Genomic DNA, 15,649 nt, shown 5'->3' with positions numbered 1-15,649 from the left:
AAGACCAAAGTCATGTCTGATCATACATTTGTTTTGAGAAATATTAGTGTGTCGTCTGTCTCCAGGGTTGGGGATGCCTGCTGAGATGTGACTACGTCCCTGGCATTGCTTTAATACTCTCTAATGGGATGGTTGTTAGTCCCAGTATGGTAACTTGAGCTCCCAGTCATCTATAATGTATGGCATAGTTATGGTAATCTAAAACTGTGGCAGGCTCATCCACCCATGAGTTGTCAAGGCATTGTACACATTCTTGAATCTAGACTTGACCTTTTTTTTTTTAACACTTCTAGCACATGTCTGGAATAACCTCTTCTGTGAAGTGTGTCCAGGTTGGTATAGTGTATCTTGGGTCCAACACAGTAATTAAATTCGTAAAACCATTATTACTCACAGAGCTAATTGGTCTCAGATCTTTACAATAAATCTTGGAATTACATCTGTAATTGCCTTGTGTCTGTCAATATCAGCACTGTATTTTGTGGACTGCAAACAAAGATGGAATTGTAGCCTTTTCACTTTTCACTAGATACTTCAAGGATGAAATTGTCTCTGTAGACAAGAGTTAATGTTGATGAGACAGCTGGCCAGTTAGATTTGTTGTATTTCCACTATTTTTAACATCATATTTACACAGCTTGCACACAGCGATGCCACTAATAATTTCATCTGTTCTTTTTTTTTCAGTCCAAAAATAATGCCAAAAAATGACTTTATCTTTTGCATATGTAACTATTTTGTGTATTCTGTTTGCATGACTGTCTAATTGAACTTGAGATGAACTTTTGATTTTGCCTTTAAAGAAGAGTAGTTACAAAGAAAGTAGCATCTTTAAGGTTAAAACAAAAAATTTAATATCAATTTCGTCCAGTTGATTTGTTATGAAAAAGAAAACATCCATAAGTTGGTTAATCAACCAATAGAAAATAGCGTTAATAAAAATCATGATATATAAATATTTGTTGAATTGTACCACAGCAAATTGAATTTTGTAGTTTAATTTTTATTACAGTTGTCACTGTTGCTTTCATTTTATTACTTTAACAGACTTTGATATTCTGTCTCATACTGCAAAAATATGTGCAAAATATCGCGATATGCTAAAACTTTTTTGCAATAATGCTGTGGCAGAGGTGTGTCATGATGTACCGATATATCATTGCAGCCTTATTAGTTGGATATTACCCAACAAAACTCAATTCTATGGAAGGTTAAAGCTCTGCAGATCTGTCTCTGCTGTTTCTTCTGTTCTTCAAGTGAACAGAGTGGACTGTGAATCTGCCAGCTGTTGACTGCTTTAATGTCAGTGTTGTTTCTACAGAATAAGTTAATAAAAATATATATCATGGTTCAAGGTATTGATTTAATGGGCTAAGGTTTTATCTGCAAAGATGCAGTATGCCATATTTCTGATCACGTCTTAGTCTCTTATATCTGTTGATGAAGCAGTTGATCTTAATGTAATATGGTAGATTAAAACATTTTTGTGATTATGAATAAGAACTTATCAAACTTACAATTCTGGTGTTGTGTTGAACATGATCAACAAATAAGATAAAGATAAATATCATAAATTGTGACCTTACTTCAGCCTATTGCTTTGGTGGTATTGTGGTTAGATCATCTGCCTTGGATGCAGGAGGTTGTGGGTTTGAACCTTGGCCGAGTCATGCCAAAGGCTTATAAAAATGGTGATAACAGCTGCCTCGCTAGGCGCTCAGCATTAAGATGTTAGTGATTAGTGTTAGGACTTGTCGGCCTGGTGTCAGGATAATGTGACTCAGTAGGACATGATGCTGCATGTCTGTGACATGATGCCCCAGTGCTAGGCATCACTATAAACTGTCACACTGCAGACATTGTAGCGATGTGAACGAAAAATTGTTAAAGCGATGTTAAAAATCCAAATCACACACACACACACACACACACACTTCCGTCATCCAGTTCAAACATTCTATGGTTGCTGTCGATGTGTGTATGTGATGTAAATGAAATACTAGAAATAGTCACATAGATATTTTGTGACAGTCTTCAAAAACTGTACTTGATAGATGTGTTGTGTGTTAGGATGGGGAACTACAGGCATTTAGTTTAGTTATCGACAGGACTTTGGCATACTACTGGATGACATCTTTCAGGTTTTTGCTATTATGCAGCACCAAATGACGATCAACATAATTGACAGCTGGGTGCATGATACACACAACAATATAGGTTATCAATATTTCTTTTATTAAAAATCTTTGAATGGTTAGCACAATTCACTTTCAATGATACACCTGCCTAACTCTCCCACACTTTAAATGATACACCCACCTAACTCTCCCACACTTTAAATGATACACCTGCCTAACTCTCCCACACTTTAAATGATATACCAGCCTAACTTTCCCACACTTTAAATGATACACCTGTCTAACTCTCCCACACTTTAAATGATACACCTGTCTAACTCTCCCACACTTTAAATGATACACCTGCATAACTCTCCCACACTTTAAATGATACACCTGCATAACTCTCCCACACTTTAAATGATACACCTGTCTAACTCTCCCACACTTTAAATGATACACCTGTCTAACTCTCCCACACTTTAAATGATACACCTGCATAACTCTCCCACACTTTAAATGATACACCTGTCTAACTCTCCCACACTTTAAATGATACACCTGCATAACTCTCCCACACTTTAAATGATACACCTGCATAACTCTCCCACACTTTAAATGATACACCTGTCTAACTCTCCCACACTTTAAATGATACACCTGCATAACTCTCCCACACTTTAAATGATACACCTGCATAACTCTCCCACAGATTCTGCAGGTGATAGGCCATCATTTACAGACCTGTTCTGATGCAATGAAGCTGTCAGTGATTGATTTTCTTCAGCAGTGTGGCACCATCAGGTTTGCACCATCCCCAGAGGTAGGTTACTGAGCATTTCAAGTTGCTCTCCTCATCCTCAGATAGATGAAACCAATAAAATGATTGTACCAATTAGGTCACAGAGTAGTTGACAGATTTAGCATGACAGAAGTTTATTTCCTGTTGTATGGAGAGCAGAAGGTTTTTACATTTTCTCTTCTTTTACCTTTTGAATAGTAACTTCAAAAATGAGACGGTAATTTTAGCATTTTTCTTGCCACTTTAAAGTGTTAAAAATACATAGATGATGACTTTACTAAAAGTTTATCTTGGAAAGTCAACAATCTCAGAAAAAGACATTTTCATAATTTATTCAGTGATAATTTGCTTAAAAACATAAAATGAAGTAGCAATTTATTGCATCATAATTTAATGTTACATGCTTAACCTGCCATTCTTTAGAGATGTCAGTCAGTACTTCCATATCATACTCCAGATTAGAACCTTTTTCACTTATGTCCATGTATTGATATGCTTGGATGCACTAAATTTAAGTTCTATAAATCCCAGTTATTGTTTTAATTTAATTCACACTGATATGCTAAACTAATTGGAAAGAATAAAGGAGGGGGTATTAGTAAATACAAAACCATATTTGTGTTTTGTTACAAAGTGGGCAAAATAATTAGTTTTGTATGATATAGGAATACATTACGGCAGTTTTTTGTTTTGTACCACAAGAGTTTTGTCCTGATTTAATGTATCAATGTTTTAATTATATTTATTTTAAATCACAGCAGCCACAAATACTTCGGAAGATTGCTGTTGTGTTCAGTGCCCTACTGACTGATAAAAACAGTCTCATCCTGCAGACATCATTAAAGGCCTTCACTGCATTTGCAGAAGAGACTGCTCATGAGTCTATTGTCCCGGAGTGCATGCAGCTTCAGCCTGGTCTGCAAGACACAGTCGTTGCATTTCTCAATAGAGTAAAATATCATCGATTCTTTTATTCTGATTTTTTACGTTTTTATGTGTATGTGAAAAAGTCTTCACGTCTCTCAAGATAAAGAGATGAACCTTCAGTATGTTAAGTATTTATACTGTATTTATGTTAAATCATTTCATTTATTGACATTGTGTTGTATATTTTGTCACATTATACTGACTCATATGAACTTATCAAAATTTATAATTATCATAAGTGAAGTCAGATCACTACAGTCAGTGTGTTATTACTGTTCTTTATTTAAGGAACACCAGCTTTGAGTCACAGTAGAAATGCATCTAAGAGCTTTATGTGTCATCAGATAAAATCATGGACTTTTGAGGCATCATCAGATAAAATCATGGACTTTTGGAGTGTCATAAGATAAAATCATGGACTTTTGGAGGGAATATGTTTTGTTTAAAAAATGCAGATGCTCGCCTTTAAAGATTTTATCTTATATTTTATATACAGATATGAAGATCTTTACCTTTTTTATTTTATATTGTGGTACTTAAAGTTTATTTATTTGGCAGGATTTATCTTCCTAGATGTTTCTTTGTTTTTCATTTACCACCCTAAAAATTGTCACTTTATAGAATTGGGATGATATAAACTTCTATGATTAACAAATATATTGAACTTGATTCATCCTATTGACCACCATTATTTTCATACCCCAGTTTTATTTTGTGGAGTTTTGTCCAAACTTAATGTTTAATACCTTTTAAAAGACTTCATAAAATAAAAAAAAGGGATTGGAGGCTTTGTATTAGTAAGCTGCAGGTCAAGTTTGGTTTTCACCTCTTTTGCTAGAATTTTGAATTAAGAACCCCTTTTTAACTGTAATATTTATCCTCTTCGGGTGATGAAATAAAACCAAATTTTGAACAAGGCATTATGCCAGTAAGATTGAGGTCAGCTGCAAAATTTGTCATGGTTATTGTCCCTGTTTAATTTATGGTGATACCCCCATAGATTTCTTCTACTGCACCATATTGGTAAGGGCATCTGTTATTTATGGACTTGTTTGTGGTTTAATTCTATGATGTATGCTTTTCTCCTAAGACGGTGTATCCCAGTCTTAGTGTCTCAGAAGTGGATTACTTGAAGCAGCAAGCAGAGAAAATGACCTTATCTGTGATACAAAGAAGTGTTGAATTAGAAGAAAGAGTGATAGAAAATGCCAGCACAGGAACAGACACTAAGCAGGTGAAGGCTGTGTAATCTTACATATATATATATATATATATATATATATATATATATATATATATATATATATATATATTAGCGAGCTAGTAATATGAACAATTAATAATATATGGTGTGTTTTCTGTAAATGCTATCAGATGCAACTTCAGCGCATAGAAGTCTACCATAAATCTTGTTATGTATATACTAAGTGTATGTTATCTTTGACAGTGCTGCACAAAGTAATACATAGTCAAAGGAAGTCTGGGCTTCAGTATTAGCTAGTTACTAACATGCAAGATTCCTTATTTATGCTTTGTTTTCTCTTTTTGTCTCATTTCAGGAGAAATGTCTACAAAATGCATGAAATGCAAAGTTAAAAGCATTAGTGCGTAAGGCATCAAAGGAAAGGAAAGACAGAGGAGTGTCTCCCAGTGGGTCTAGATGCATGGGGTTTGTACTGGATCCATTGGATCTAACTCGTTATACCACCACATTTACCCTCTGCCCAGCCCTCAATGGCTGTCCATCTCTGATTGTCCAGCATGGGAGACCTTTTGAGAAGATGGTCCAACCAGCTAGTTTGTTCCTTGCAGTTCCTATTGATTGGGGGAGTGTGTGCCCAATTTTAGGCAGCCCAGTGGGCATAAGTACCCCCGCATGTCCAAGCTTAGTATTCAGGCCTGTAAGTCAGGACGCATGGGGTTTGTACTGAATCCATTGTAAACAACGCATAATACAACTGCATGATCACCAGCCATCGCTGGTTATCTGGCCATCCCAGCATGGGACCTTTTTGTGGAAATGGTCCAACCAACTTGGATTTATGGGGATCTTAGTGACAGATACATCCATCTAGCTGTACTGTCAGCAACTTATCTTACTATGACTGAGATTTCGGTGAGAAATCAGTCGGGCCAGACCATCTTCTATACAGCCATCATCCAGGCCGACCATTCACTGGGCAAACCAGCTGGCAGTTCTGGCAGAGGTGGACTTCCATAGGCCAACCATTCACTGGGCAAACCAGCTGACAGTTCTGGCAGCTGTGGACTTTCCAGGCCGACCATTCACTGGGCAAACCAGCTGGCAGTTCTGGCAGCAGTGGACTTCCCTAGGCTGACCATTCATTGGGCAAACCAGCTGACAGTTCTGGCAGCGATGGACTTCAACCTTTTAGAAATGAAGGCTGTCATCAGTGCCTTTCATTCCTGGAAAATCGTCCTCACTGTGCCTGATGACTCAGATTTGGAACACCAAATAACCCAGCCTGTGTGTTCTGATTTGGCAGTTTCTACATTGGTGTGACAGTCTCCATAGCAATGTACAAATCAGGGACATTCCTGACAGACTCAATGTTTTGGACAGCATTCTATCCAGGAAATGTGAAGCCCTTCACATGGATTGGTCTCTCCATCCAGGAAATGTGAAGCACTTCACATGGATTGGTCTCTCCATCCAGGAAATGTGAAGCTGTTCACATGGATTGGTCTCTCCATCACTCAGTCTTCATTCAGATCTGTGCACTTTGTGGACGTCAGATGATCGACTTGATTTGTGGCAAAGTTGAATCACATGTTCCCCACCTTCATCTCTCCAGTCCAAGACCCAAAATCTTGGGCCATGGGTGCACTGTCAGTCAGTTAGGAGGGATTGTGGGCTTTTGCCTACCCTCTCATGATCCTGATACCAAAAATAATCCAGAAGTTATGAAAACAGAAATGCAAGATGATTACGATAGCCCCTTTCATCTGATGGGACATGTCCTGGGTCACTGATCTACATAATCTTGCATTAGATCTGCCCAGAAGAATCTGGCCAACTCATATCTTCTGAAGCAACCACAGTCTTCTTCTGCATGCTTGACTCTTATCAGGGAAGCCTTGTGAGACAGTTTAAACCTTTGATAGTGGAGAGAATCTTGAGGGCGAAAAGGCCCTTCACTCTGAAGGTTTACGAGGGAAAGTGGCATGTTTTTCAGGGACTGGTGCCATACCAATAACATCATTCCTCTGAGTGTCTCAATCTCTCAACTGTCCGACCTTGAGAGACAGTTGGTCCCAATTACTATCAGAGGGTACCGCTCCATGATATTGGACACATTCCAGCATCATGGTAGATGTGATATTTTTGTAAGTGAGCTGCATGCCCTTTCTGTTGATCTAAACTGTCTTCAGTTCAGATTGCATGGTTCGGTGGTCATCTAGAAACAACCGGGCATTGTAGCTAAAATCAGGTCATCGTCCATCAGTAATCAAAGAGTCATCATTCGCCCATTCTTTTCCATAGAAAGATTAAGAGCAGCAAGCGTGCAAGCTCCTGTTTGTGCACTCAAGCTCTACTTGAAATACAGAGTAAGGTTGTGGTATGCGCAAATGCCTCTTTCTGGTGAAAACTCTAAACAGGATTGTATTCCTCAAACCCTTACTTCATGGCTGGAATGGGTTATACACTCAGCAGACTCTTGGGTCTTACAATATCGGAGTCACTTCATGAAGGTTACCACTCATGAGATTCGAGCAATCTCTCTGAGCCTCGTATTTGAATGTAATGTTTCGAACCAAGATGTAATAGAAGCTGTTGGCTGGCATACAGAGTCAACCTTCTTGAATTTTTGTCTTAGAGATTTAGCTTCAAAGAGGCAAACCTTGAATCTGGTAGGTCCTATAGTGGCAGTACAGAAGGCCACCAGACCCCATTGAAACAATCAACACAGCCTATCAGCGTTGCTGGATTTGGCAGTGAAATTTTGTATTTAACAAGATTCAGTGTTTACCTTCTAAACTGTATGTAAGGGTCACAGGTCCAGTGACCCTAGGGTGTGTTGCTTATGCAATTAGGAGAATGGGTTACTGTTTGCATGGGGAATCCAGCCATCATTTCTAGAAAGATACCCGAGGTAGATGTCGGATGCTTAGCATTCCATTCTTCTATTACCTTTTTTCCTAATGTAATGTGATTGGGGAATGAATATGAATGAGAAAACAAATTTTTTAGTAGATTGTTTCTCTGAGAATACTTACCCAATCACATTACTTAATGACCCTTTAAACCCACCATGCATGCATCCTTGTTAGTATATTGCTGAGCTAAACACTAACAAGACCTGGTGCTGGCAATGTGTGTTTATAATCTAAAGTTGGTTTATTGTGCAAATACAGATACACGTGTTGGAAACATGCTAAGATACATATTGCAAGTTCAGATGAATAGTTATTGAAACTATACAAAAAATCACAACATATAGTATGCAGCTGTATGAGGAAATATGAAGGAGCGTTTCTGAGTGCCACTGCACAATGTTACGAGGGCATTATTGATTAAATGGGTACATATTTTCCCATTCAGAAGCATAGTAGCATATCAATTATATACTCATTTTTTTATATCTAGCAGTGATTTCCAAATAAATCTGTTTCGTTGACCTGTAGAATGCATGGAGAAAAAAGAGAAACTAGTTATCGTCTTGAAGAGGCCAGCATGTGACATCAGTAGAAACTTTATATCGTGTGAAAATCTGATGTGCTAGGAGAATAGTTAAAGCTGCATTATTAAAAGCAAATTATCTTTAGATCATGTGTCTTTCAGTATAAAGCATTCAGTAAGGTGATGATGCATGATTCCAAGACTTTAAAGATAATTGAGTGTTGAGTTGAGTTCATTTACTTGTAACATGTATTTTCACATGCCATTTCAGCCGTCAAGTAAAAGAAAACGGACAGAACATAGTGAGGTAAATAACATTTAACTTGCCTGGAAATTACAAAAAATTTATCAATAAAAAATGTTCAGGTTACTTGTACTTGTTTTTGTTACTGTGCAGCTATCTTCTGTAAGCTTGAGACATTTAAAATTTGTACTTTCTCCATTACATTCAAAGAAAAAATATATATATATATATATATATATATATATATATATATATATATATATATATATATGGCTCTCAGAAATATATCTTAACCAAGTCATTCAAGACCTTCAAATAAATTCGTGCACACACATAAATATACAGCATTATTGTTAGCACACCTTTTTTTATAGAAAACATTTTGACTGTTTGATGCTAAACATGTATTTATGCAAAAGTGTGTGCACGTAATTTGTCTAATGAGCAACTCATTTAACACATTTTAATATAAAGACTTCAAGATGTAGGGTTATGTGAGAAATTTAATTATGGGATGGAACTAGAGATTAGAAGACCCTTACTAATACACACACACACACATCTACCTCACTGTCAGGTACCTCATTATAGTACAGATGCATGTAATATGTGGACATGAATTCTAAAAGATTATGTAATAGTAATATTGTCTATAATGTACCCCAGTGTAAGCTACATCACATATAATACTTTACAATGTAACCCACTGTAAGAGACCTCACATATAACCCTTTACAAATGTGGACACCTCACATTGCTCCAAGCATTGGTTTCTTTATTATTTAATTTTCATCAGTAATTTTGGATATTTTTTCCATGTTTGTGGACTTTGACTATGGTTTTATATTTTAACTGATTTTGTTTGTAATATTAGTGGGCACTGTTGAATTTCTTTACATTTTCATAAGTTGAATCGTTTAAGAAAGTGAGATTTGAAAACACAGATCATGCTCCCAAATGCTACCAGAAGATGCACAGAAAGTATTCTTCTCGGTTGGCAAAGACCTTTCATTATGGTAAACAAGGGAAAACCAAAACATCACTTGCTGAGTTTTTGTCATCTTGGTTCTAAGGTTTCATATGATTAGATACACTTAATAAAAATATCAGGTTAGAGCCATCTCTGAAAAAGTTAAAGAAAAAAAAAAAAGAAAGGCTATGTTGAGTTGATGGATCTGGCAGGAAGTCATTGACTTCCATTGGATTATGCACTGCAGTTTCATTCAGATCTAACCTTTATGAACTTTTTAGCTGAACATTGCCACTAATGCATCATATCACAAATGGATGTTTTCCAAGTCAGTGCATGTTTTCAAAGTTTTCCAAGTCATTGCATGTTTTCCAAGTCAATAAGACTTATAAAATGGTACTATCAGCTGCCTTGCGAGCATTAAGAGGTTGGTGTTAGGACTGGTCGGCCTGATGTCAGGATAATGTGACTGGGTGGGACATCATGCTACATGTCTGCAGCATGATGCCCCAATGCTAGTCATCACTATAAACTGCCACATTGTAGCGATATGACTGAAAAATTGCAAAAGCTACATTAAAAGCCCAAAACACACACACACACACTCCAAGTTGATAATAGCAGTAAATATTTTGTTATATCATTAGACTGGTCTAACTTTAAGAAAATATTGGATGTCATAATTAGAAGGTCTTGTTAGCATTGGCACATCTGAATTTGAGACAATATTGATGCTGGCACTGTCTGCTGATTTTTTGGTTGTTTTTAATGGCGCTTTTAACACATTATTGGCTGTGTCTAGCAGAGAAAATGGGAGCTAAGTGCCTTTCGCAAAGACACACTGGGGCAGCTTTATCAGCTGAACTATTGCAACTCTTACTGTCATTCAACTTGTCTAGGTTTTATCAGTATGACTTAGCCTCACAGACTAAATCTGTTGAGTCCAGTGTAGGGGTGAAACGATACACCTGTACTGTGTGTTGCTACGAGTCACGATGAACAGCCTGCGATACAATACATACCGATACACATATGAACTTCATGATCATTCCATCTTTGGAAGGTAGGTTGTATGTTGATACACATGTAGTATTTCCCTATGCAGATTACAGATAGAAATATAGTTATCATATATTTATATGCATTTCTCTTTATTCAACATTTTAGGCCATTTAATGTTGACTCCATTTAACTCACTTTAATCACCAGGCACTTTGTTTTGCATGGCATGAACGTTTTGAAAACATCATATTACCAATTTCATGTCTAACTTAAACCTGGAAGACATTCCAATGTTATTATCTTCAAAACAGAAGGAATAAAGCATATTCCTCGTGCAAAGAAAATCTCATCTAGAACAAAATCTACTTCCTGCAGGATGCAAAAGACTGCTGTGGCCACTGACACATGTGTTTGCTAGTGACGAAGTAAAGCTATTGAAACACCCTGTCCTATTATATAATTTTGTTTTGATTTGACACAAGTTTATAAACTTGAGAAGTTTAAAATCTGCCCCCATGCTGATTCTGTGCTGATTTTATTTTTTCCATCAGCATGTTCATTCACTTGTTAAATATCTCTGCATAAAAAAAGAAATTCCAAATTTATTCCCCATTTACAATTTAAGGAGAGATGCTACCATAATTTTATCCTAAGGGGGACTTCACTCTTTGTTACCAAAAGAAGGGGAGAGTAGAAAAGTAGGGGGAGGAGGAAACGGTCATAGTTCAGTATTTACATTTCAATATCTGTCTGTTTCTTCCTGCTCCACTTTTTTTATAGTGCTAATAAAATGATTGTTGTAAAAAGATCTCACCTCTAGCTGTAGTATTAATCTGTTAATTATTTATGAGCATACGTTATTCCTTATTGGTGTATGAATATTTTTCTGTGCTTCATTCTGAACGGGTAGAGCTAGCTTTGTCAGCTTGAAGATGTTGGGGAACTGATCTTTGTGTCTGTTATTTACAGTTTTCCAGAGCTCACAGATATTATCGTTTGGATACATCTGCTCCAAAATAGGATTTTTCACTAACATAAACTTACTTTCTTGAATCAGTAGTTTACTGACTGCCATGCCAGATTTCTTATCTGTTCCATAATGCTGTATTAAGGTCATAGTTGATCAGTGTCTGCTTGTGCACTCTAACACAGTGGTTCCCAATGTGGACGGTACCACACCGGTAGTGTAGTTTTCAAATCAACCAAATTCAGTGTATAAACTTCGCGTAAAAGTGGTTATTAAATGGTGAGTCAGTTACTTCATTATACATGTAGAACATGTTTGGCATGTACCCTATAAGCAGAACATGCTGCTGGAATAAGACAATTAGCAGGGGTGGGGGGCAGATTACGAACCATGCCACATTGTTTTAATTTGTAGACAGCGAGTGAGCATTCTCAGTATACTTTTTCATTTTTACTAATAAAAATGTAGACAGCGAGTGAGCATTCTCAGTATACTTTTTCATTTTTACTAATAAAAATGTATGCCTTGGACTGCAAATGCTGTTTCACATGAATTCTATATTTAAAGAATAACAAGACTAACTAATTATGCATGACTGCTGAATACTAAAATAACTTACATATGGTAAGAATTGTTTTGTCTTAATTCTCCATCTCTTGTATCGATATGTGTATTGTTATAGCAAAAGTATCGATGTATCAATATATTGAATCGTTTCACCCCATGTCCATTGGTGGTTGCCCAGTTGTCCACTGGACGTTGTTAAGGCCAGCACAAGCCCATCACAGGAATTGATTTAAAGTTTTTACTGGAATCCTCCAGAATTTCCTTCCTTACCTTTAATATAATGATTGATGGTTATCAGATGATGCTAGTACTTGTACTACCTCTCACTATTAGTGTGGTTTTATCCTGTATACAAGGGTTGAACGTGCATACATTTCTACCTCTTACCTAATCTGATAACATTATTGTGATTGGGTATTGTGTTTGATGGAAGAAGGAAATCTTATCAAAGAACACTTTCCTGAAAACATTATCATTTCACCTGTCTCATCCTCATTGTTCTATCACTCAAGTTTAAACTGAAGAATATCCTGTGTAGAGGTAGCCACCGAACATTAATGTGACAAGGTACATATTTTCAGAGAAACAATAAAATGTTCCTATTTTTTCCACAGCTGCCATCTCAGTACGATCACATTTTGTCATCGTTGGAGACAAGTTTAAAAGAGCTGCAGGCTCTCAAAGAAATCACACCACTGACAGGAAGAATTGTAGAGCAGCTGCAGTCAGTGCAGAAAACTATTGAAGACATTGTAAACGACAATCAAACACAGCACTGAAAAGATTTACCTGCACTATTTGTGTTAAAAATTGTTATGAGATTTCTGTTTATCTTTGAAATAATGAAAACTTTCTTCAGCAATTTTGGTTTTTAGTATCTTTTATTTGTATGAGAGGGAATGAGAGTATAACAAAAACAATAATAATACTAATAATAATAACTTTATTTAATGAGGGTAACAAGATTAGCTGAAGAACTTGTCTACCTTAAGACCCTAATACAAAGGAAAATATTTTTAATAGACAGACACAAACACATATATGCATACATATACATAGCAGCATGCATATACAACAACATAATCACTTTTTTTTTCATTCTCTATATTGACCCTCTTTCATATAAAACCACCATCAATATATGTACAATATGCAATTGGTGCTCGAAAGATGAGTGCTATTTTTAAAGATGCCCATAGGCATTCTTGACTACACATAGTTGTTTTTATTCTCAAATTAGCTATATATCTGAAGTCACTGGTTATATTAAGGTTGGAAGAAGAAAACATTAAAAATCTTTATTGGAATACTATTCCATAGCAAAGTTCCTGAGCATTGGAAAATCCTTTTGAATAATTCCTTATTTGGTTTGGGAAATTTACAGTTTTGTAGACATGGATCTTGGGTGGGGAGTGTTACTCGGTAGCCTAGGATACTGAAATAGTGACTGTAAATAGATATTGGATGTCTTATACATTAACTTAGTGTTTCTCAAATGGATTCAGTCTTTAATAGGTAATAATTTTAACTTACTGAGCTGAGCTTTCCCCCATTTCTGTTTGGACAGAAATTAGCCAGAATACTCTCCTTTGAAGACACCCTACCTTTTGCTATGTTTTTTTCATTTGAATTACCTATACTGTTTTACAGTAATATAAATAGGGTTGTATGTGACTATTATTGAATAGTTTCCTGTGCCTTTACGTGAGAACATTCCTTCTGAGAAGCCATAAACTTGAATTTACTTTTTACTGATATATGACAGATTATTATCTACAAAAGAACACGACATTTGCAAATTTATGTCCTAAAACCATCGTTCATCAAGATTTGTTGAGATAATAATTTAGTTTTACCAGAACAACTACCATGTCATTGTCAGTGCATTGTTTACCCCGTTTTTTTAGGGCATCCTGTAAAATTATTTCCAATTCATGCTTTGTGTTTTATAAGTCAGATAATGTTTTATAAGTCAGATAATGTTTTATAAGTCAGGTAATGTTCTTTTGTAAGCATAGAGATCTGTTGATGAAATTGGTCCCCGAATAAAAGTGATATGCCATTAATAAATATAAGTAAATTGTATCTTATATCATTATATAAACATCTGTTCTCTAATTAATTATGAAGTACACCATTTATTTGTGCTGTCATCACATTGGTAAATTTTCATTTGACTCGAGAGGATTTCATGATCAACCATGTCAGAAACTTTCCTGAAATCTATACATACTGATCCTGTTATTCTACCTTAATCAAGTGCTTGAAGCCATTTATCAGCTGGGGAGATCAAGTCAGTTTTACATTAACGAACCTTTTAAAAGCCTGATTGATTAGGGTGTAACAACAAGCATTTGGTTTAATATGACATGAACAAGTTGTGAACATGTTTTTTGAATCAGTTTATTCCAATTTTTAGTAAAATTGAAACTGGTTGGTAATTTATCTGTAATGAGTTCATTGAAAACATTCCAAACAGAATTTTAGTTGCATTTTCTGATTTCAAACATCAATTGATAATAAGTTTTTATTAGCTTTTTCAATCATACATGATATTTTATTTCTCCATACTGTATAGTGTGGATGGTTTTCCATAGCCTTGAATTAGTCCAGTGTTTTCATGGTATCTAAGATTTCAGTTGTAAGCCAGTTAAATTTGAATTTATCTTTTTCCAGATACACTTTCAGTGGTGCATGCTTAGACATCAGTCAACACCTCTGAAGCTTCATCTATATGATAAAAATTTTGGATCATAATCAATAACACTTTATTTAGGGCTGTTCCTTTTTAACATACATGGTACCAAGTGAAGGCAGGTTTTAAAAAATATATGTCATGACTGCACATATTTGTTCATATTAAAATGAAAATTCTAAATTGCATCCATAGGTGAGTAATCCATGTTAGAAGTGCATTCCCTGGGTCCCGAGTATGTTTTATGGGAATAGCTCTTAGGGCATTGAAAAATTGTTCTTCATTAAAGTATTGAATGATCTAAGAGTTTTGTGTATTCTTCCTATTTGTCTTGTATGTTACCTTTCTTGTGAGGAAAGTATGGTAGTAGTCATTAAGACCAATATTTGGTATTGACCATGTTGTCTGCTAGGTTGGCTCAGTTAAAGTGCTTGATAGTACATTGTGGGTTCATTTACAAACTGGACAAGGCCTGATGATTCAATAAATTCCAGCCGTTTATTCCTTATCTGAGTAAGTCCTTATTGTTACTGTCTAGTAACAAAGTATAACTTTCAACCTTTTAACCATCACATTTTTAGGCGCCCAAGAATGTTATTTGCTTCCAAAATATTTTGTTTAATTAAAGACACACCCACACACAGAATTAGAAATACCCACTGACCAGCATGGAATGTGCTATCCTTGGAATCTACAGTCAAATACTTGATATTAAC

The 15,649-nt window shown here is 35.8% G+C and overlaps 1 protein-coding gene across 1 annotated transcript in view; it reads left to right on the top strand.

Moving 5' to 3' along the window:
• The window catches only part of LOC149780447 (FIGNL1-interacting regulator of recombination and mitosis-like), a 96,858-nt gene extending 81,621 nt beyond the window's left edge, over window positions 1–15,237 (top strand). Inside the window, exons 21-25 of the mRNA XM_089937385.1 lie at window positions 2,830–2,940; window positions 3,678–3,869; window positions 4,937–5,080; window positions 8,760–8,795; window positions 12,853–15,237. Coding sequence (XP_089793511.1) covers window positions 2,830–2,940; window positions 3,678–3,869; window positions 4,937–5,080; window positions 8,760–8,795; window positions 12,853–13,017 — 648 coding nt within the window. The 3' untranslated portion in view covers window positions 13,018–15,237. The remainder of the gene's footprint in view (window positions 1–2,829; window positions 2,941–3,677; window positions 3,870–4,936; window positions 5,081–8,759; window positions 8,796–12,852) is intronic.
• The last annotated feature ends 412 nt before the right edge of the window (window positions 15,238–15,649 follow it).

The sequence above is a fragment of the Sinohyriopsis cumingii genome, chromosome 16 (assembly GCF_028554795.1).
Source record: "Sinohyriopsis cumingii isolate HCF-2022 chromosome 16, ASM2855479v2, whole genome shotgun sequence".
Lineage (NCBI taxonomy): Eukaryota > Metazoa > Mollusca > Bivalvia > Unionida > Unionidae > Sinohyriopsis > Sinohyriopsis cumingii.
This window is presented reverse-complemented; position numbering and strand designations above follow the sequence as displayed.